Source organism: Salvelinus alpinus, chromosome 23, assembly GCF_045679555.1.
Source record: "Salvelinus alpinus chromosome 23, SLU_Salpinus.1, whole genome shotgun sequence".
NCBI lineage: Eukaryota > Metazoa > Chordata > Actinopteri > Salmoniformes > Salmonidae > Salvelinus > Salvelinus alpinus.
In genome coordinates this window covers 22,854,535-22,878,351 of record NC_092108.1, presented here as the reverse complement: position 1 = coordinate 22,878,351, position 23,817 = coordinate 22,854,535, and the positions used below count along the sequence as shown (strand labels likewise).

The following is a 23,817-nucleotide window of genomic DNA, read 5'->3' as shown; positions in this document are numbered from 1 at the left end:
TTGTCCATAATGCCCTATACTGAATCTAATTCTCTCTTGCATTCCAAGAAAGAATTTAGACCTTAATGGACCAGCACTGTCAGAATCACTCCAATAACGGTTTTAGGGGCTTGAATGAGTGATGGCTAACATTAGGGGGCTGGGTGGATTCCCTCCGACACATTGCATTGAGGGCAATATGAGTTAGCCCATCTCAACGTCATTCTCAACCTTTTGTTCTGTCCCATATAGCTTGAAATCAATAATTAGTCCACATGTCCACATTAAAATGACAAACTTTCTGCTCTAGTTTTGGATAAGTGATCGTGTGGTGTCAGTGGATGTGAATGGAAGTCAGCATGTGGTGTCAATGGAAGTGAATGGATGTCAGCATGTGGTGGTGTCAATGGATGTGAATGGAAGTCAGCATGTGGTGGTGTCAATGGAAGTGAATGGACGTCAGCATGTGGTGGTGTCAATGGAAGTGAATGGAAGTCAGCATGTGGTGGTGTCAATGGAAGTGAATGGAAGTCAGCATGTCGTGGTGTCAATGGAAGTGAATGGAAGTCAGCATGTGGTGTCGATGGAATGGAATGGAAGTCAGCATGTGGTGTCAATGGAAACATGTGGATTCATAAAGTTTTACTCTTTGTTTTAATATACAGTCGTGGCCAAAAGTTTTGAGAATGACACAAATATTAATTTTCACAAAGTCTGCTTGTAACGATTGTCTATTTCGTCCTCCTCATCGGACGAGGAGAGGCGAGAAGGACCGGACCAATATGCAGAGTGGTAAGTGCTCATGATGATTTATTCAAACCGAACTGAACACTGAAATACAAAAACAATAAACGATGTGCAGAAAACCGAAACAGTACCGTGTGGTGAAAAAACACTAACACGGCAACAAACACCCACAAACCACACGTGAAACCCCGGCTGCCTAAGTATGATTCTCAATCAGGGACAACGATTGACAGCTGCCTCTGATTGAGAATCATACCAGGCCGAACACAAAAAACCCAACATAGAAAACACACATAGACAACCCACCCCAACTCACGCCCTGACCATACTAAATAAATACAAAATAAGGGAAAATAAGGTCAGGAACGTGACACTGCTGCCTCAGTTTGTATGATGGCAATTTGCATATACTCCAGAATGTTATGAAGAGTGATCAGATGAATTGCAATTCATTGCAAAATCCCTCTTTGCCAAGCAAATGAACTGAATCCCCAAAAAACATATCCACTGCATTTCAGCCCTGCCACAAAAGGACCAGCTGACATCATGTCAGTGATTCTCTCGTTAACACAGGTGAGAGTGTTGACGAGGACAAGGCTGGAGATCACTCTGTCATGCTGATTAAGTTCGAATAACAGACTGGAAGCTTCAAAAGGAGGGTGGTGCTTGGAATCATTGCTCTTCCTCTGTCAATCATGGTTACCTGCAAGGAAACACGTGCCGTCATCATTGCTTTGCACAAAAAGGGCTTCACAGGCAAGGATATTGCTGCCAGTAAGATTGCACCTAAATCAACCATTTATCGGATCATCAAGAACTTCAAGGAGAGCGGTTCAATTGTTGTGAAGAAGGCTTCAGGGCACACAAGAAAGTCCAGCAAGCGCCAGGACCGTCTCCTAAAGTTGATTCAGCTGCGGGATTCGGGGCACCACCAGTATAGAGCTTGCTCAGGAATGGCAGCAGGCAGGTGTGAGTGCATTTGCAGGCAGGTGTGAGTGCATCTGCACGCACAGTGAGGCGAAGACTTTTGGAGAATGGCCTGGTGTCAAGAAGGGCAGCAAAGAAGCCACTTCTCTCCAGGAAAAACATCAGGGATAGACTGATATTCTGCAAAAGGTGCAGGGATTGGACTGCTGAGGACTGGGGTAAAGTCATTTTCTCTGATGAATCCCCTTTCCGATTGTTTGGGGAATCCGGAAAAAAGCTTGTCCGGAGAAGACAAGGTGAGCGCTACCATCAGTCCTGTGTCATGCCAACAGTAAAGCATCCTGAGACCATTCATGTGTGGGGTTGCTTCTCAGCCAAGGAAGTGGGCTCACTCACAATTTTGCCTAAGAACATAGCCATGAATAAAGAATGGTACCAACACATCCAGGAACAGTTTGGTGACGAACAATGCCTTTTCCAGCATGATGGAGCACCTTGCCATAAGGCAAAAGTGATAACTAAGTGGCTCGGGGAACAAAACATCGATATTTTGGGTCCATGGCCAGGAAACTCCCCAGACCTTAATCCCATTGAGAACGTGTGGTCAATCCTCAAGAGGCGGGTGGACAAACAAAAACCCACAAATTCTGACATACTCCAAGCATTGATTATGCAAGAATGGGCTGCCATCAGTCAGGATGTGGCCCAGAAGTTAATTGACAGCATGCCAGTTCGGATTGCAGAGGTCTTGAAAAAGAAGGGTCAACACTGCAAATATTGACTCTTTGCATCAACTTCATGTAATTGTCAATAAAAGCCTTTGACACTAATGAAAAGCTTGTAATTATACTTCAGTATTCCATAGTAATATCTGACAAAAATATCTAAAGACACTGAAGCAGCAAACTTTGTGAAAATTAATATTTGTGTCATTCTTAAAACTTTTGGCCACGACTGTACACTACCGTTAAAAAGTTTGGGGTCACTTAAAAATGTCCTTGTTTTTGAAAGAAACTCACATTTTTTGTCCATTAAAATAACATCAAATTGATCAGAAATACGGTGTAGACATTGTTAATGTTGTAAATGACTATTGTAGCTGGTAACGGCAGATTTTTAATGGAATATCTACATAGGCTTACAGAGGCCCATTATCAGCAACCATCACTCCTGTGGTCCAATGGCACGTTGTGTTAGCTAATCCAAGTTTATAATTTTAAAAGGCTAATTGAGCATTAGAAAACCCTTTTGCAGTTATGTTAGCACAGTTGAAAACTGTTGTGGTGATTAAAGAAGCAATAAAACGGGCCTTCTTTAGACTAGTTGAGTATCTGGGGCATCAGTATTTGTGGGTTCGATTTCAGGCTCAAAATGGCCAGAAACAAAGAACTTTCTTCTGAAACTCATCAGTCTATTCTTGTTCTGAGGAATGAAGGCTATTCCATGCAAGAAATTGCCAAGAAACTGAAGATCTCGTACAACGCTGTGTACTACTCCCTTCACAGAACAGCTAACCAGAATAGAAAGAGGAGTGGGAGGCCCCGGTGCAGAATTGAGCAAGAGGACAAGTACATTAGAGTGTCTAGTTTGAGAAACAGACGCCTCACAAGTCCTCAACTGGCAGATTCATTAAATAGTACCCACAAAACACCTGTCTCAACGTCAACAGCGAAGAGGCGACTCCGGGATGCTGGCCTTCTAGGCAGAGTTCCTTAGTCCAGTGTCTGTGTTCTTTTGCCCGTCTTAATCTTTTCTTTTTATTGGCCAGTCTGAGATATGGCTTTTTCTTTGCAACTCTGCCTAGAAGGCCAGTATCCAGGAGTCGCCTCTTCACTGTTGACTACTATTTAATGAAGCTGCGTTGTACGAGATCTTCAGTTTCTTGGCAATTTCTCGCATGGAATAGCCTTCATTCCTCAGAACAAGAATAGACTGACGAGTTTCAGAAGAAAGGTCTTTGTTTCTGGCCATTTTGAGTCTGTAATCGAACCCACAAATGCTGATGTTCTAGATACTCAACTAGTCTAAAGAAGACCAGTTTTATTGCTTCTTTAATCAGCACAACAGTTTTCAACTGTGCTAACATAATTGCAAAAGTGTTTTCTAATGATCAATTAGCTTTTTAAAATGATAAACTTGGATTAGCTAACACAACGTACCATTGGAACACAGGAGTTACGGCTGCTGATAATGAGCCTCTGTACACCTATGTAGGTATTCCATAAAAAATCGTCAGTTTCCAGCTACAATAGTAATTTACAACATTAGCAATGTCTACATTGTATTTCTGATCAATTTGATGTTATTTTAATGGACAAAAAAAATGCTTTTCTTTCAATAACAAGGACATTTCTAAGTGACCCCAAACTTTTGAACGGTAGCGTGTGTATATATATAGAGATTTCTTTTTACCTCTCTTCTGAGATTTTCTATTAGCTTCAGATTGTCTGTTCTACTGAACGCTTCTGGAATACAGACATATTAATATCGGAATCACTCAAGTGTTGGGTGCAGGTTGTGTCTCTTGAAAGAAGGGGAGAGGGAGGGAGAGGTTGGATCCTTGAATAAATTGCTATCAGTTTATCTCATTTACTGGGCAATCAGAGCCCTGGAATGCAGGTCGAAATTGAGTTTTAGTTGTTGTGAAGCGTCATAAATCAAAGCAGTGTGAGCTTTTTAAGGTGATCAATCGTTTTAGTCAATATGGGAAGAACAGGTTGTGTAAAGGGGTCTTGAGAAACTGTTGCTACTGTGAAGTCTTGTCTGTAGCCAAGGAGATATCTTAGCCAGGCAGTTATGTTTATAAATTAGTGGGGCCAGGGAAGTATTCCTGACCACATGATCTACCCAGGAAAACCTCTGGATCCTAGTTATAGACTTCAACTTGGGTCAAGAGTTTTTCCTGGGCAGATCATGTGGTCAGGAAAAAATGTTGCTCCCTACATACCATGCGTCCTAATTCCATTCCTTATTGCTTATTGCTTAAGAGTCTAAGCCGCTTATGTCTAAGCTGACATATGGTATTGTTTTAAGATGGTCATGGATAATTTAGCTATTTGATTTTGAATTGTAGGACCACTTTACGTATCAAAAAAGTATATTAAAACGGTTTGATAAAATATTGAATTTGGCCTTTACTACTATAGCCCATATAAATGCATTGAATAACACATTCATAAATTGCGAAAAATACTGTCAAAAAATGAATCTTAAGGAATACGTTTTTGGAGTGATTGTCCTATATCTAGGAGATATAGAAAGCTCAGGTAATAATTTTTTTGTACACATATTTAAGCCTTTTTTGGGGGTAGGCACAATACTACCTCCATACTTCCATAAAATGTTTTAACCAGGACCAGTTACCTTCAGACGAGTCCCATGACACTTGTGGGGGACGTAGAGCAAAACGGACACCACCATCATGTTCGTTCGGACGCTACAGATGTTTTTATATGAAGACCGATTTTCGGGATGTCTCATGGTCTGACAAACACCGCTGTAGCTCGGCCACTTTCCACCGCAGATGAGGAAGGGTGGCATAGCGGATGTGGTGGCTTTTGATGGGGATTTGTTTATTATGTTACTTAGATTACAGCACTCACTACTGTAAGTTACTCTTGATAAGAGTGTCTGCTAAATGACTAAAATGTCAAATGTTTATTTTGGGCCATTTTAGTCAGGGAAGTCAATTTAGCAGTCTGACTCTTGATTGAAAGTCACCTTAACTTCCTTTGTTAGTCGAGAACAGTTCCAGTGGCATATAGTAGAGGCAGGACATGCAGAGTGAATTCTTTCCACCATGTCAACTGCGTGTCCACTATACGCTTTCCTCAGAGGAAGTGCACAACAGATACAGCCCCTAATATTCCATTGCACTGCCAGAGCCGTGTGCAGTGTAATGAACTTCTCATGTGCTTAAAGAATGATGCAGGATGCATGGCGACACAACTGACAGCCTCTTAATGTGTTTCTCAGCAGCGGCCCGGCGTCGGGGCTCTTGTTACGAGCTGCTCGCACACCACCAACATGCCGCCCGCCTTTAAAACCCACTGGAAAATCGATGGGCGATAAAGTGTTGTGTTCTGGGGGAGGCCCTTCTGATTACTACAGACTGTCAGGCTTCATTAATGTATTTCTCTTTTAAAAGAAGGAAAGTGTATCAAATGTTCATTGTTTGATATGTGGGGTTTAGCGTATTCAGTGGAAAGAGGCAACAGACGGGCAGAGATGAAGGGATGGAGAGCAAAAGAGGGGGAAGAAATGAGGAGAGAAGAAGAGAGGTGATTCAGATCCTTCACAGTTTTATAGATGAGGACATTTGATCTTGTCAGGGGGACAGCAGTGAGGTTTTAAGTGGTAGAGAAAAATGATTAGACACAAATGATTTTGTCTAATAATTAAAAAAATGTCATGTTTACCAGTTACACTTATGTCTTACCATGTTCTGTCAGTTGCATTTATGGCAGATTTGTATTCACAGGTAGCCTTGTTATAAACTGCAGCTAGATGTGAGTCGGTTGAAAATGAGTTGGCTTGAAACCAGAGATGTTCATTGCAAATGACTACTCTTCTTTGAGTTGGTGTTCAGAAGCTACCTTGATGTGTAGATAACATTCTTGTATCATTCCACAGAGAATAATCATCCACCTTCAACTGACGGTAACCCAGTAACACCTTTTACTGCTTATCCTAGCCCTGACCCTAACTCTTTTTCTCATTGAGGTTAGGGTATAAAGTACATACAATAATATCCAGAGTGGTAACCCAGAGTCCTCCACTCTACCTCAGTGTGTTAGGGGTTATATTAGGGATGAGCATTTTAAATAATTTAGTAATTTAATATCATTATTTTTTTTCTCGCATATCCGGATAATCGAAAAACATGGATTGTTTTTACTTTCTTTAAACTTGGACACTTGTTTGCTGCGCTGCCTTAGCGACTCGGGAGAGACGGTAAGTGTTGAAGCAGGGCGGGGAATGGCCAGGGGCCGGTGGTGTGTGTGAAACAGGAGGGAGAGAGAGAAAGTAGCCACTGACTCGCTAGGTCAGAGTTCCCCAACTGGCGACTGTAAAAACACTTGGAAATCAGTTCCAAGTGATTTTCATTTTAGAAATCTGTTTCCACACATAATAGAGAGATGTGAATTTATACAAATAATAATAATTGATTGGATTTATAAAGCCTTTTTTTTACTAACTGAGGTACTCAATGCGCTTTACATAGTAGGGGGAAACTCACCTCATCCACCATCAATGTGTAGCACCCACCTCAGTGATGCACGGCAACCATTTTTGGGCAAGAATGCTCACCACAGATCAGCTGTCAGGTGGAGAGGTGAGGAGTGATATGCCAATCAGAAATGAGGGGGATGATTAGGTGGCCATGATGGAATGTGAGCATTTACAGTTGTAAGAAAAGTTTTTTGAACCTTTTGGAATTACCTGAATTTCAGCATTGATCACTCATAAAAATGTGGTCTGATCTTCATCTAAGTCACAATAGTAGACAAACACAATCTGACTAAACTAATAACACACAAACAGTTGTACTTTTCAAATGTTTATTTAAGACATTGAGTAATCATTCACAGTGCAGGCTGGAAAAAGTAAGTGAACCTCTGTGTTAACGACTTCTCCAAAAGCTATTTGGAGTCAGGTGTTTCAATTAAGGAGATGAGATTGGAGGGTTGCACAGGTGCCCTGCCCTTTAAATAAAGGCACACAAAGTCTGGTTACTGACAAATCTGTTCTTCGCCTTAATCGACACCCACGTCATCAGCGCCCAGTTGTTGTTGGGGGTTAACTGCCTTGCTCAAGGGCAGAATGGCAAATTTGTCCACCTTGTCGGCTCGGGGATTTGATCCAGCTACCATTTGGTTACTGGCCCAACGCTCTTAACTGCTAGTGTCAACAACAACAAGCTACACGCGTGAAACCTGTGTAGGCTATATCACAAAAAAAATATGTTTTACCTTTATTTAACTAGGTAAGTCAGTTAAGATCAAATTCTTATTTACAATGACAGCCTAGGAACAGTAGGTTAACTACCTTGTTCAGGGGCAGAACAACAGATTTGTACCTTGTCAGCTCGGGGATTCGATCTAGCAACCTTTAGGTTACTGGTCCAACGCACTAATCACTAGGCTACATGCCGCCTATGATATGTTTTTTTTATGGGACGCACATCATAATAACATCATTCAAGAGTTTGTTGTTGTATTATATTATGAATTTTAAATGGAATGGTATATCTGTGTGTAGCAATGTCACATAGATCATCATATTAATTTGAGACAATGCCTTTTCATTGTTAAAATAAGCCTATGACGCCTCCCGGGTGGCGCAGTGGTCTAGGACACTGCATTGCAGCACTAGCTGTGCCACCAGAGATTCTGGGTTCACGCCCAGGCTCTGTCGCAGCCGAGGTCCGTGGGGCGACGCACAATTGGCCTAGCGTCGTCCGGGTTAAGGAGGGTTTGGCCGGTAGGGCCCCATCGCGCACCTTGTCCCATCACGCACCAGCGACTCCTGTGGCGGGCCGGGCGCAGTGCACGCCAACCAAGGTCGCCAGGTGCACGGTGTTTCCTCCGACACATTGGTGCGGCTGGCTTCCGGGTTGGAGGCGCGCTGTGTTAAGAAGCAGTGTGGCTTGGTTGGGTTGTGTTTCGGAGGACGCATGGCTTTCGACCTTCGTCTCTCCCGAGCCCGTACGGGAGTTGTAGCGATGAGACAAGATAGTAATTACTAACAATTGGATACCACGAAATTGGGGAGAAAAAGGGGGTAAAATAAAAAATAAAAATAAAAAATAAGCCTATGATTTATTTTCTTCTAAAATATCAATACTCTCGTAAGTACACAACACTAAACAATACATTAATTGGACTATAGCGGTGACAAACGGTGCCCACAAACTGTTAGGGCCTACATAAAGCTGTCTCAACAGCAGAGTCCCAACACCTTACCACTGTTACACCTCAGTGGAGCCTTGTCTGCTAGCGAAAACAGTTGATTCAGCCACATTTACTGCCTTTTAAAAAAGCTGATATGGCTGACTTGCTTAAACAAATGTGGTTTCTACTGACAATTGAGATGTACTAGCTATGGCATAAGGGGACGACGAGCGGATAAGAGGCAATTCGTAATTTCGATTAAGACATTAATGAGCGAGCTAGGACGGACGTAGTCAATATAACTATTTTTTTTTGCACTTTTGAAATGTACAGCGACAGAATCCAGACATGGGCCATTCTTACAGTATACTCCCTATACGCCAAGTCAGAACCGTAGGATAAATAAAGGTGGCATATAAGCAGACAATGAAGGCTAAATAATGAGGGGATAAGGGACCAAATTAATAGGGTGAGGCACATGGGCTACTAACAACATACACTTAGTATTACTTTCTTAGCTACAGTATACATATCTCCCTGGCATATTACATAATTTCTGCAGCAACATACAATACATTTTCAGACTCACCTTGTTGTGCTGTGCTCACTTGAACAGAAAGGTGGCGTGCTTATAAGGGGTGCATACTGGCGGCAGAGAAGTCAGGCGCAGGAGAGCAAAAAACTGTGGTTACAACGGAGCAGTTTAATAATAAAAACCACCGGAATCAGAACAAACAATCAATGGGTACAAAACCCGTCGCACACCAGATAAACGTGCACATGCACTTACAATAAACAATTCCAGACAAGGACATGGGGGGGAACAGAGGGTTAAATACACAACATGTAATGATGGAATTGAAACCAGGTGTGTGGGAAGACGAGACAAAACAAATGGAAAAGGAAAAGTGGATCGATGATAGCTGGAAGACCGACGCCGAACGCCGCCCGAACAAGGAGAGGAATCAACTTCGGCGGAAGTCGTGACAGTTACAACCCCCCATCCCCCCCCCCCCCGAGCCGCGCGCCGACACCGGCCTTGGGGACGACCCGGAGGGCGAAGTGCAGGGCGATCCGGACGAAGACGGTAGAACTCCTGCAGCATTGAAGGGTCCAACACGTCCTCGACCGGAACCCAGCACCTCTCCTCCGGACCGTACCCCTCCCACTCCACGAGATACAGAAGGCCACTTGCCCGACGCCTCAAATCCAGTATGGAGCGAACGGAGTACGCCGGGGCCCCCTCGATGTCCAGAGGAGGCGGAGGAACCTCCCGCACCTCAGACTCCTGGAGCAGGCCAGCCACCACCGGCCTGAGGAGAGACACATGGAACGAGGGGTTAATACGGTAATCGGGGGAAGCTGTAACCTATAACAAACCTTGTTCACTCTCCTCAGGACTTTAAATGGCTCCACAAACCGCGGACCCAGCTTCCGGCAGGGCAGGCGGAGGGGCAGGTTTCGGGTCGAGAGCCAGACCCGGTCCCCCAGTGCGAACACCGGGGCCTCACTGCGGTGACGGTCTGCGTCTTTTTTTTGGCACAGCACGGCCCATGTCTCCTCCGCGCACCTGAACCAGTCGTCCACCGCAGGAGCCTCGGTCTGACTCTGATGCCAAGGCGCCAGAACCGGCTGGTACCCCAGTACGCACTGGAAGGGAGAGAGGTTAGTGGAGGAGTGGCGAAGCGAGTTCTGTGCCATCTCGGCCCAGGGCACGAACGCCGCCCACTCCCACGGCCGGTCCTGGCAATAAGACTACAGAACCCTGCCCACATCCTGGTTAACTCTCTCCACCTGCCCATTACTCTCGGGGTAAAACCCCGAAGTAAGGCTGATCGAGACCCCCAGACGTTCCATGAACGCCTTCCAGACCCTAGACGTGAACTGGGGACCTCGATCAGACGCTATATCCTCAGGCACCCCGTAGTGCCGGAAGACGTGCATAAACAAGGCCTCCGCAGTCTGTAGTGCCGTAGGGAGACCGGCAGAGGGAGGAAACGACAGGACTTAGAGAACCGATCCACAACGACCAGGATCGCGGTGTTACCCTGTGAGGGGGGAGATCGGTACGAAAATTCACCTACAGGTGCGACCAAGGCCGTTGTGGAACGGGTAAGGGGTGTAGCTTCCCTCTGGGCAGGTGCCTAGGAGCCTTACACTGGGCGCACACCGAGCAGGAGGAAACATAAACCCTCACGTCCTTAGCCAAGGTAGGCCACCAGTACCTCCCACTTAAACAGCGCACTGTCCGGCCGATCCCAGGATGACCAGAGGAGGGTGACGTGTGGGCCCAATAGACACTGGACGGGAGCGGGCTCTGCACGTAACGCCTGCGCAATGTCCGCGTCCAGCTCCCACACTACCGGCGCCACAAGGCAGGAGGCTGGGAGTATGGGAATGGGGTCCATGGGCCGCTCCTCTGTGTCATACAGCCGGGACAATGCGTTTGCCTTCACGTTCTGGGAGCCTGGTCTGTAGGAAAGGGTGAACACAAAACGGGTGAAAAACAGCGGCGGCGCTCCTAGTAGCCGGGGACTTTAATGCAGGGAAACTTAAATCCATTTTACCAAATTTCTATCATCATGTTAAATGTGCAACCAGAGGACAAAAACTCTGGACCACCTTTACTCCACACACAGAGACGCATACAAAGCTCTCCCTTGCCCTCCATTTGGCAAATCTGACCAAAATTCTATCCTCCTGATTCCTGCTTACAAGCAAAAATTAAAGCAGGGAGCACCAGTGACTAGATCAATAAAAAAGCAGATGCTAAGCTACAGGACTGTTTTGCTAGCACAGACTGGAATATGTTCCGGGATTCCTCCGATGGCATTGAGGAGTACACCACATCAGTCACTTGCTTCATCAATAAGTGTATCGATGACTTCATTACCACAGTGACCGTACGTACATACCCCAACCAGAAGCCATGGATTACAGGCAACATCCGCACTGAGCTAAAGGCTAGAGTTGCCGTTTTCAAGGAGCGGGACTCTAACCCGAAAGCTTATAAGAAATCGCCCTATGCCCTCCGACGAACCATCAAAGAGGCAAGCGTCATAACATGACTAAGATCGAATCGTACTACACCGGCTCTGACGCTCGTCGGATATGGCAGAGCTTGCAAACCATTACAGACTACAAAGGGAAGCACAGCCGAGAGCTGCCTAGTGACACGAGCCTACCAGACGAGCTAAACTACTTCTATGCTCGCTTTGAGGCAAATAACACTGAAACATGCATGAGAGCACCAGCTATTCCGGAAGACTGTGTGATCATGCTCTCCGCAGCCGATGTGAGTAAGACCTACAAAACAGGTCAATATTCACAAGGCCGCAGGGCCAGACGGATTACCAGGACATGTACTCCGAGCATGTGTTGACCAACTGGCAACTGTCTTCTCTCACATTTTCAACCTCTCCCTGTCTGAGCCTGTAATAACATGTTTTAAGCATACCACCATAGAGCCTGTGCCCAGGTAACCTGACTAAATGACTATCGACCCGTAGCACTCACGTCTGTAGCCATGAAGTGCATTGAAAGGCTGGTCATGGCTCATATTAACACCATTAACCCAGAAATCTTAGACCCACTCCAATTTGCATACCGCCCCACCAGATCCACAGATGATGCAATCTCTATTGCACTCCACACTGCCTTTTCCCACCTGGACAAAAGGAACACCTATGTGAGAATGCTATTCATTGACTTCAGCTCAGCGTTCAACACCATAGTGCCCTCATAGCTCATCAATAAGATAAGGACCCTGGGACTAAACACCTCCCTCTGCAACTGGATCCTGGACTTCCTGACGGGCCGCCCCCAGGTGGTAAGGGTAGGTAACAACACATCTGCCAAGCTGACCCTCAACACAAGGGCCCCTCAAGAGTGCGTCCTCAGTCCCCTCCTGTACTCCCTGTTCACTCATCGCTGCACGGCCAGGCACAACTCCAACATCACCATTAAGTTTGCCGATGATACAACAGTGGTAGGCCTGATCACAGACAACGACGAAACAGCCTATAGGGAGGAGGTCAGAGACCTGGCAGTGTGGTGCCAGGACAACAACCTCTCCCTCAACATGATCAAGACAAAGATTGATGATGTTGTGGATTACAGGAAAAAGAGGACCGAGCACGCCCCCATTCTCATCGACAGGGCTGTGCAGTGGAGCAGGTTGAGAGCTTCAAGTTCCTTGGTGTCCACATCACCAACAAACTAACATGGTCCAAGCACACCAAGACAGTCATGAAGAGGGCACGACAAAACCTATTCCCTCTCAGGAGACTGAAAAGATTTGTCTTGTGTCCTCAGATCCTCAAAAGGTTCAACAGCTGCACCATCGAGAGCATCCTGACTGGTTGCATCACTGCCTGGTATGGCAACTGCTCGGCTCCGACTGCAAGGCACTACAGAGGGTAGTGCGAACGACCCAGTACATCACTGGGGCCAAGCTTCCTGCCATCCAGGACCTCTACACCAGGTGGTGTCAGAGGAAAGCCCTAAAAATTTACAAAGTCTCCAGCCACCCTAGTCATAGACTGTTCTCTCTGCTGCCGCACTTCAAGGGGTACCGGAGTGCCAGGTCTAGAGGCTTCTAAACAGCTTCTTCCTCCAAGCCATAAGACTCCTGAACACCTAATCAAATGGCTACCCAGACAACTTGCATTTCCCCCCCTTCCCCCTCTTTTACACCGCTGCTACTCTCTGTTGTTATCATCAGTGCATAGTCACTTTAATAACTCTACCTACATGTACATATTTCCTCAACTTTCCGGTGCCCTCGCACATTAACTCTTTACCGGTACCCCCCTGTATATAGTCTCGCTATTGTTATTTTAATGACGCTCTTTAATCATTTGTTACTTTTATTTGTTATTTGTTTAATCTGCGTTGTTGGTTAGGGGCTCGTAAGTAAGCATTTCACTGTAAGGTCTACACCTGTTGTATTTGGCACATGTGACTAATATTGTTTGTTTATGGAGATTGCATGGCTGTGTGCTCGATTTTATACACCTGTCAGCAACGGATGTGGCTGAAATGCCCGAATCCACTAATTTGAAGGGGTGTGCACATACTTTTGTATATAAACTCAGCAAAAAAAGAAACGTCCCTTTCTCAGGATCCTGTCTTTCAAAGATAATTCGTAAAAATCCAAATAACTTCACAGATCTTCATTGTAAAGGGTTTAAACACTGTTTCCCATGCTTGTTCAATTAACCATAAACAATTCATGAACATGCACCTGTAGAACGGTCGTAAGACACTAACAGCTTACAGACGGTAGACAATTAAGGTCACAGTTATGAAAACTTAGGACACTACAAAGAGGCCTTTCTACTGACTCTGAAAAACACCAAAAGAAAGATGCCCAGGGTCCCTGCTCATCTGCGTGAACGTGCCTTAGGCATGCTGCAAGGAGGCATGAGGACTGCAGATGTGGCCAGAGCAATAAATTGCAATGTTCGTACTGTGAGACGCCTAAGACAGAGCTACAGGGAGACAGGACGGACAGCTGATCGTCTTCGCAGTGGCAGAGCACGTGTAACAACACCTGCACAGGATCGGTAACAATTCACGAACGGAGGGATTGCGCGAACATCACACCTACGGGACAGGTACAGGATGGCAACAACAACTGCCCGAGTTGCACCAGGAGCGCGCAATAGGCTGAGAGAGGACTTGTAGGCCTGTTGTAAGGCAGGTCCTCACCAGACATCACCGGCAACAACCACCAGACAGGACTGGCAAAAAGTGCTCTTCACTGACGAGTCATGGTTTTGTTTCACCAGCGGTGATGGTCGGATTCGCGTTTATCGTCAAAGGAATGAACGTTACACCGAGGCCTGTACTCTGGAGCGGGATCGATTTTGAGGTGGAGGGTCCGTCATGGTCTAGGGCGGTGTGTCACAGCATTATCGGACTGAGCTTGTTGTCATTGCAGGCAATCTCAACGCTGTGTGTTACAGGTGAAGAAATCTCCTCCCTCATGTGGTACCCTTCCTGCAGGCTCATCCTGACATGACCCCCCAGCATGACAATGCCACCAGCCATACTGCTCATTCTGTGCATGATTTCCTGCAAGACAGGAATGTCAGTGTTCTGCCATGGCCAGTGAAGAGCCCGGATCTCCATCCCATTGAGCACGTGTGGGACCTGTTGCATCGGAGAGTGAGGGGTAGGGCCATTCCATGCCTTGGTGGAAGAGCGTTGTAACATCTCACAGCAAGAACTGGCAAATCTGGTGCAGTCCATGAGGAGGAGATGCATTGCAGTACTTAATGCAGCTGGTGGCCACACCAGATACTGACTGTTACTTTTGATTTTGACCCCCCCTTTGTTCAGGGACACATTATTCAATTTCTGTTAGTCACTTGTCTGTGGAACTTGTTCAGTTTATGTCTGTTGTTGAATCTTGTTATGTTCATACAAATATTTACACATTTTAAGTTTGCTGAAAATGAACGCGGTTGACAGTGAGAGGACGTTTCTTTTTTTTGCTGAGTTTATAGTGTATCATACTAAATGGAGTGTCCCGGATTTCTACCTCCACCTCAGTATATTGAGGGTTAATATCCTCTGGAGTCCAGCAGAGGATTAGGAAATGGAGGTTTAACAACCCTATGCTAATGGTGGATGTTTATCTAAATACTTTGTTTTGTCACTGACTCCCTCCCTGGTCTGTACCGTGTCTCATTTCCCAAAGCTGTCCCTGGAGCCCAGAGGAGCTACGGTAATGGCTCCTCCGCTCCTCAGCTTTCCAAACACCATCCACCGCACGTTGGAGAAAAAGGAATTACAAGATTCTCATATGGGCGGCTCTATACACTACACACTGTCCACAGATACATTGTGTAATTGACAGTTTTTTCACTTGCCGTATCACTAAGTGTAGTTTTGCTATTAGGTTGTGGCTCGAGTGTTGGTTTTGTGCGTGTTTGTTAGGTTGTTGTAGTTTGTGGTTGGGTGGGTGGGTGGGTGGGTGTGCGCGCGTGCGTGCCCCTGTTGTTCTTGTGCGTGCATGTGTGTCTATCTATGCGCGCCTGTGTGTGTTTGTGTCAGAGAGATGGAGAGCGTGTATTCTCTCCTCCTCTCTCCCTCTCTGAGTTTTGGTGTGGTGCGGTTCCCCCGGGGCCCGTGTGTGTCTCAGTAATGCCCTGCTCCTGATTGCTCTGATACAGGTTAGGAATAATGGCTTTAATGATGTGTAAAATGAGCAAGCAGTGCCTGTGACATTTACAGATGGCACCGCCTTGACCTGCACTTCCCAACTGCTGGTTAATTCACAGGAACGGAGAGCACTTCTTTAACTGACCGCCTTTTGCATGCGACCCACACAACACATCATACTGTACATACCATCATACATATAAAAAAAATACCTTGGATGTCATGCCGCACCAACCACCTCCGTCTACAATATACTGTATCGTCCAAGTACTCTTAGCTGTCCATCAGTGTCGATGATGATGCACACACGTGCACACACACACACACCATACACACTCACACCTTTAGGCCTTGCTGAGGCGGTCAATGAATCAATCTTTCAAGAGAGAGGTAGTGTGAGGCAGAATAGATGTGTCCCTCCCTGGCCCTGCCTTCCGTAGACAGCTCAGCTGGACCCAGCCCAAACCCCAGTGGTGCTAATCTGGTCCACCGTTCCCCACTTCTCCCAGTGGACCATCTGCTGTGGAGTGGAGGGACAGTCATTAGGAGTAGAGACAGCTCAGCATCAAACGTGGACCAATGATCTCTAAATATCTATGCTCAGAGGCCTGATCTCATTGTTTCAAAATATCTAACGATACAAATTAGTGTCTATCTTAATTGACCAAATCTGCAGTTTATATTATTTATACATTTTATGTCATTGTTGTTGTTGAAAGGCATTCAGACTGATGAACCATGAACTTAAAAGCCCTCTAACTAACAGTTTTATGATGCATGGTAAATTGTGGACAGGAGGACAGACATTGTAGAAGAAGATGCCTTCTCTTATCTCGCTTCACTCCACCACAGCCATTAGGCTCTCATTTATTTTTTGTGTTATATGTTAATTAAGGTAATCATCATATCTACCTCCTGATTCTCCACAGTAGCAGTTGTTCCCTCCTATTGGGTTTAGCTTATGTTGCTCCATGTCCACCCACTGCCCTGTCTCTGTACACATCTAATTGGAAATAACTTGTTGATTGTGTAGCTGCTGGATCAATTATATGATCAGATCACAGGGTTAATGCTAATTGCTGGTGTTAATGTGTGCGTGAATCCCCACATGCTTTCTTCTGTTAGCTGTGTGCTAACTGTACCCATTGGGTAACATCAGGAGCACTAGCTGTCTTTGTCATCATCATGGTAGCAGATGGCTTTGAAATAGCAACAGTAATACCGCATTGTATTGTTCACTCCTGGTATATATCGTCTTGGAGGAGGACATTTTGACCTTAATCGTTGTGCTAACATGGTACAGAATGACTTTGACTTTTCACAGAATGGAATTACCTCTCCAGTGAGGCTGTGACAGATCCTGCATTAAAAAGCCATATCAACCAACTCGATCAGCATATTATGATACTACTGTTGTCACTCTGATACTATGACGCTACCATAGATATATAATTATTAGAACTGATATTCCCGTTCACGTCAATGGGTAATAGGGGCTTTGCCTATTCTAGTATCTGGTTTGGTCAATGTTTTTGTCAGCTTGTTTGGCCTTTTAAGTGCTCATGTCTTGCATGTACTGGTCTGTTCCACGCATGAAGAGCTAGATTTGTTTTCCCAAGTATCCTCATCAGTTTAAAAAATCAGCCATTCATTGCTTTTTTAATCTCCATAATGAAAGTGTTTTAATGCCTCCAATTTATTGCCTGGCCAGTCAACGAAATAATTAGCTTTGTTCAGGTTTTTAGAAGCTGAATGCAGAAGTGTAACGTCATTGGACTCTGAGGAAAACTAGGCTGCATATCTAAATGCCAGGCTTTTTTTTCTAGATGGAAAATGATGGGACATTTGAGGAGGAGAAAGGACACATTCATTACATAAAGGCTTCATGTATCAAAAATGACTGAATTTCTTTATTAAATTATATACTTTTTGCCATTTGTTCTGTTTTCTTAACAAGTTATTCTTGATAGGTTAATCGGACCTATTAACACCAAAATTATGTCAATAAAACAACTATAAACCTCCGATGATGTTAGTCTACACCAGTGAGTGTCTTTTTAACATAACCCAACCCAGACTTCTAAACATACATTTTCCCTAACTCTACATTTAAATAAGACACTCTGAGGTATTTATTGATTCTGTGACATGTAGTTGATGTCTCAAACTAAATCAGGTAATTGAAGTTGGTGTCGAGCTAATTGGATTATAGCTTTCCCCCTGAAGAGGAGACCCTCCACTAGAGAATTGGGATTGATTTAGTCTCCACACTCAGATCCAAATCAGCTAAATCAGGTTCTGTATAGACAGAGGGACCAATGAGTACACGCCCCCCAACCTCTAAATGTCCAGTGTCTACAAAATAAAAGCTCAGTATTGTGTCCCTCCCAAACCCAGCACACACAACCTCTGCTTTAACCAGTCTTGGAATCGCATGTTCCTAAATTCTGACCTGTTTATACGAGACTGGTTTGCCTCTGTTTAGAACATCAAATCTGGGTGTGCAAAGAGAGGGCTGATGAGAGTTGTGTTGGAGGAGCCCATTCCCATTGTGACTAGTCTCCTCTCCAGTCTCCGGCTGGAGGCAGGGAAACATGCTTTATGCAAATGAGCCTGCTATATTTGCTTGGCCCTAATTAGGTAATTACAAATCATTTGTCTTTGAGATCAAGCATGTGCCGAGGACTAGAAGATTTACATCAGTCAGTTTCTACTGTATTATCATCGTCTTAATGAATTACTTGTGAACGGAGGAGGCATTATGACATGTGTTATAGCATATGTTGTGTCAAAGCCCTTGCCCAGGCAGATGACAGGTGACATTTCCATAAAGCCTGATGAACAATGTATTACAAATTAATTACAATACCTGCAGCCATTTTACAATGTGTAAGGCCTAATCAGAGTAAAGAAGAAACGGTTTCTTATTGAAAATTTAAACAACAGAAAAATAGATGGATGGAAATTGGGAATAGAAAGAGACCAGTAGAATGAATACAAAGGGGTATTTTGAGTAAACTGTGTTGGAGTCTGTTGTTTTCAATTCATAGTGATGGCTATGGTTTTCAAGTGTACACAATCAGTATCGAGTAGCTACTGTAAGTGTACCCTGATACTGGTTCCAGTGAGTATCACTACAATACGTTGCTTGGATAAAAGTGTCTGCTAAATGGCATTTATTATATTTATTATTAGGCAATTTTTATAGATGGCAAACGATCAATTACAGAATAAATGTTATACCTTTGTCCAACACTAGCCAAGTTGTTTCGAAAATGAAAGTGATTTTAATTTAATTTCCTCTGTCATTGATTTTAAATGGCAATATTTCACCAAGTCCGTGTGATTGTTTTGTTTTCCAGAGTCGGAGGAGTCGTTTGAGTTCACCATAGTGTCTCTGACGGGCCAGATGTGGCACTTCGAAGCATCTACGTTTGAGGAGAGAGAGCTGTGGGTCACAGCCATTGAGAGCCAGATTTTTGCCAGCCTGCAGTCCTGTGAGAGCATGAAGAACAAGGTGGGCATGAGAGACAGTGAGGAAGGAGACAGTGGGTCTGTCCGGTCATGATTAGATTAAACCCAAGGGTTTTCCACGACCACATTACTTGACCAGGAAAGCCTCTGGTAGCTAATCAGGATGTGTGAATGCAAAATTGTCTCTCGGTTCTACTCCTCTCTCTCCCCCGTCACCCCCCTCCCTCTCTCTGAGCTGCCATGTGTTGGGCTGTGTGTCAGACAGGTGCAGTGCAGTGTGGGGGAGCTCTTATTACAGCTGACAGACTTCAGAGATGGGAACACGGCCTGTGTCAGAACACAGGGGAGGAGACGCAACGCAACACTGACTCATTTTCATATAATACTTTGTCTGTGCTCTCTCTCTCTCCCTCTCTACACCCCTCTCTTTCTTCTCTCCCCCATCTCTCCACCCCTCTTTCTCTCTCTCTCTCTTTCTTTCTTTCTTTCTTTCTCTCTCTCTCTCTCTCTCTCTCTCTCTCTCTCTCTCTCTCTCTCTCTCTCTCTCTCTCTCTCTCTCTCTCTCTCTCTCTCTCTCTCTCTTTGCCTCCCCGTCTTTCAGTGATCACCTGTCCTTCAAAGCCTCCAGTCCTCCCTCCTCTCTTCCCTTCTGTTGTTTGTGATGTGTATCTTGCTGAAATCCTGTCTCCTCTATTCTCTCACTGTAAAGTCATGATGCCTCTCACAGATTCCCTCTTACTTACTTCCTTCTCACTGTAAAGTAATGATGCCTCACACAGAGTCCCTCTTGCTTACCTGTTTCTCACCTCTCTCTCACCTCTCTCTCACCTCTGCTCTCCTACAGTCCCGGTTAGGCAGCCAAAGTGACGCGGCATCCATTCAGTCCATAAGGAACGTGAGAGGGAACAGCTTCTGTGTGGACTGTGATACAGCCAGTGAGTACAGTACCTTGTCAACATCATCAGAGCTATATGTCAATGATTCCCAAGACGTTAAGTGCCAGGTACGGTACACTACGTGACAAAGAGAGCACAGATGATAAGGAGATTTGGATGTTTTACAATGCTGTAAGTCTCTCTTTTTCTCCTCCTCCTCTCCCAGACCCTGACTGGGCCAGTCTGAACCTGGGGGCTCTGATCTGTATAGAGTGTTCAGGGATCCACAGGAACCTGGGGACCCACCTGTCTAGGGTGAGGTCTCTGGACCTGGATGACTGGCCTGTGGAGCTCAGCATGGTGCTGATGGCTATAGGCAACACCATGGCCAACAGTGTCTGGGAGGGGGCCCTGGAGGGGTACACCAAGGTGGGCGCTGACAGCACCAGGTCAGTACCCCACATCTGTCTGTTTGGTGTGGGTTTCTTTGTGTGTCTGTACTGTCTGTCTGTCTGTCTACCGGTCTACAGGTCTATTCATCTGTCTTTTGGTTTACTCGTCAGTACCCCTCATATGTGTGTGTGTGTGACATCACTTTGCACATACCTACTAAATGCCTCTGACCAGCACCAAGTAAACCAAGGTCTGGTCCCCTCTTCTCTCTCCCCAATGAGGGTTGTTTGTCTCTGGGTGACAGTTGAGGCCCAGCGTGTCTCTCTGACTAATGACCCTGTGTGTGGATGAGCAGGTAATTAAGGAGCCCATTATGGTGTTAGAGCCCACCCCAGGGGCCGAGCCCCAGGACCCATCAGGGCCCTGTCACATATCCATCACACAGGGCCCGGCTGCCATCACTCTCTCTGTCCCACTATAGAAGAATGGTCTGTAGTGTCTGTACTGTTTCTCACCTACATTAAGAGAAGATGTAAAGATATACTACTCAAGTGCTAAATGGCTTGGTTTTTCATCTTTTGGTCTCATTGTTACCATTTATTATATTGTAGTCACTGAGATTGAATAGTCATTTTTAAAAACTGATTGTCAGAGGAAAACAGCACTTCTTAATATCTCATAGGTAATCGTTGATCAATGATTATTCTAATGCCGATATCTATTTGTTGGCAGAGATCTGGACAAAAGGAATAAGAAATAATTGTTTTCTCAGAAATCCCATGAAGAAGAAGGATTCCATTACCTTAGCCCTGCTCCTCTATCACCACAAAGCATCTGTTGTGCAAATATAGGAGACAAAAAGGTGAATGAATATATTATCTCCAATCTGATCCCCACCATATAAATCTTACTTTGTTGTCTCGTCTATAGAGATTGAACATTAAGATTAAACTTCAAGATTGTTCTATCTCTATGGTCTCGTCATCATCATCTTCCCTTGGACTTGAAGTGGTTCTGATGTTAACTGTGTCACCGTGGTGACATGGTGCAGCTTTGTGATGGAACCCAGGCAGCTGGTGTAGCGTTCCCACCCCACCTCCTACTAAACATTAGTGACACGTAATTTAAACGACTCAGTAACTAGGCTACCTAAAGATGAGCCTCACATCTGATTGAATGTCTCCTGCAACACTAGCTCTGCCGGCTCGCTCCTCAGCTTTTACATTTTTTTTACTTAAAAGCCGTTCATCCACAAGATTGGTTTAGCTTTTTAGAAATTCTTATGTGAAAGAAGAATGTACAGATTTGCATTATAGTCAGGTTTATGTAGATATCAACACTTGTCAGTACTCATCATCATGTAGGCTAATTTTGTGGTGGTTTTTGTATTTGTTTGTATCTTTTGAAGGACTAATAAATTTAGTCTTTTTTATCAGACTTCTCCAGTGCCATCAACAGCTTTCAGAGGTAGTTTAAATGGATCACCCAATAATTTTATGAATAAAATATATTTATTTATTGGTGTGCCATAAATGATGTGTGTGTACATCAATAGATCATGATGACATACATTTCTCCTGGGTCATAAATCTCAAGAAATGCAGCGCTGGGATCTTTCTCCAGTCAGCATATTGGAGGGGAGTTGTTCCTTTAATTAGTGTCTGCCGGTCGGCATGATCTCCACGCCACCTCTAATTGTCTGGCATGCATGTGAGAGAAAACACTACAGACAGACACACACACACACACACACACACACACACACACACTCACACACACACACACTCACACATTCATGACAGAAAACACTACTGACTATTTTGACGGGGAGGAAGAGGGGGAATCCACCATACACACACCTCCCTCACCCCTCCTCCCCTGTGTCTCATTTGGGGAGGAAGATGTCCGGGAGCGTGAACGGATGTGGAAGGCTATCCCTCACCGGCGCTGGCCACTTTACTGTCACCCCTCTGTAGGTTGGAGCGCCATGCGGGGCCCTTGGCCATGGCCAGGTAATAGCTCTGCTCTGACGACCAGAGGAGAGGAGAGAGAGGAGACGAGCCCTCCTCCTTCACTTTGGTTCAGAAATAATTTGCCGCTCCCACATGCTGCCTGCAGGGGCTGTGTGGTAATACAAATGAATCACATCACTAACCCCTCAACCTGCGCACTCATTTTAACTCCCTCCTTCTCGAACGGACACAGTGTCTGGGAGAATGGATGCAGCATCACTCGTTCTCATCCCTCTTTCTCATCCCTTGTTCTCAGCTGTTTTTAGAATTACGACCCCAGTGTGGATTGCAGAGAGGCTGTAGTTTAGCCTTCTCTTGGATCAAGCTAAGCCATAATGATCCTTTTTCCCCCCGGAACCCCAAAGTTCCCAAACCACAGACCGCAGAGCCTGTCCGGATACTCACAGGTTAGGGGTGCGGGAGCATCAACCGGCAAGCGGCCACACTCCAACTCTCCAAAGAGGCTTTAGAATAGCTGGCCTTGCCAGGAGCTCTGGTGGAGGTGGGGTAATTAATTTAGACAAATGAATGAGCGGAGCGGGGGACTCCCGTCCAGTCCAGCACGGTGCCACGGCTGTCTCTCCAAATGAAACCCACAGGTCACTGATTAGGCCCGCCCGCCGGGGAGACGATTCACCACTAATTACCCAACATGCCACTGCGTTTCAGCACCAGCAAGGTAGATGGAGGAAATGAACTAATATAGGGCCAACTGAAGCAGATTGCTGTAGCAAGCGATTTATATAATTTAAAATATCTCTCACAAAATGCCATATAAATGAAAGAAAATAATAAAGTATTATTTCTACAACAGATATACACTTTGGCATTTTGTCTCAATACATCTGCTTCAAGGAAGAATAATTTGTGTAAGCTGGACTGGATTGAATGAGAATCATTTTGCCAAGCAATGGTGTTTATTGTAAGTGAATGGGTGCATATGTGGTGTACGTGTCGTTGTCCCAGAGTTTTGTTGGAGAGGACAGGGGCAGTAGGGGTTAACAGCGAGAGCGTTTAAGGGTGTTAGTCTTCGCTGGCACAAAAACACAGCCACTCCATCATAGGGACGGTGTCAACCTCATTAATGTCACAATATATTCAACTCATCCTGCCCTGCCTGCCGCTAGCCCAGGGCTAACAGATGCTCCTCTACTGGCCTCTCAAAAGAACGACTGGCCAAACCACTCAACCAGACTGCTCAACCCCAACAAAACAGCAGTTTCATTTTAGAACCATACTATAGAATCATCATCTCTGAGCCAACATTATATATGCATGAGTGAAGAAGTATGGGTTTTATCCTAGAGAGTTAGATTCTAGATCATGGTTCTTATGTAGTTGTTATTC

The 23,817-nt window shown here is 45.1% G+C and overlaps 1 protein-coding gene across 3 annotated transcripts in view; it reads left to right on the top strand.

Moving 5' to 3' along the window:
* Positions 1 to 23,817, top strand: part of LOC139550594 (arf-GAP with GTPase, ANK repeat and PH domain-containing protein 3-like) — a 262,197-nt gene that overhangs the window by 214,507 nt on the left and 23,873 nt on the right. For all 3 annotated transcript variants that reach the window (XM_071361567.1, XM_071361566.1, XM_071361565.1), the window contains exons 14-16: positions 19,079 to 19,233; positions 20,035 to 20,125; positions 20,292 to 20,514. In XM_071361567.1, the coding sequence (XP_071217668.1) occupies positions 19,079 to 19,233; positions 20,035 to 20,125; positions 20,292 to 20,514 (469 nt within the window). The remainder of the gene's footprint in view (positions 1 to 19,078; positions 19,234 to 20,034; positions 20,126 to 20,291; positions 20,515 to 23,817) is intronic.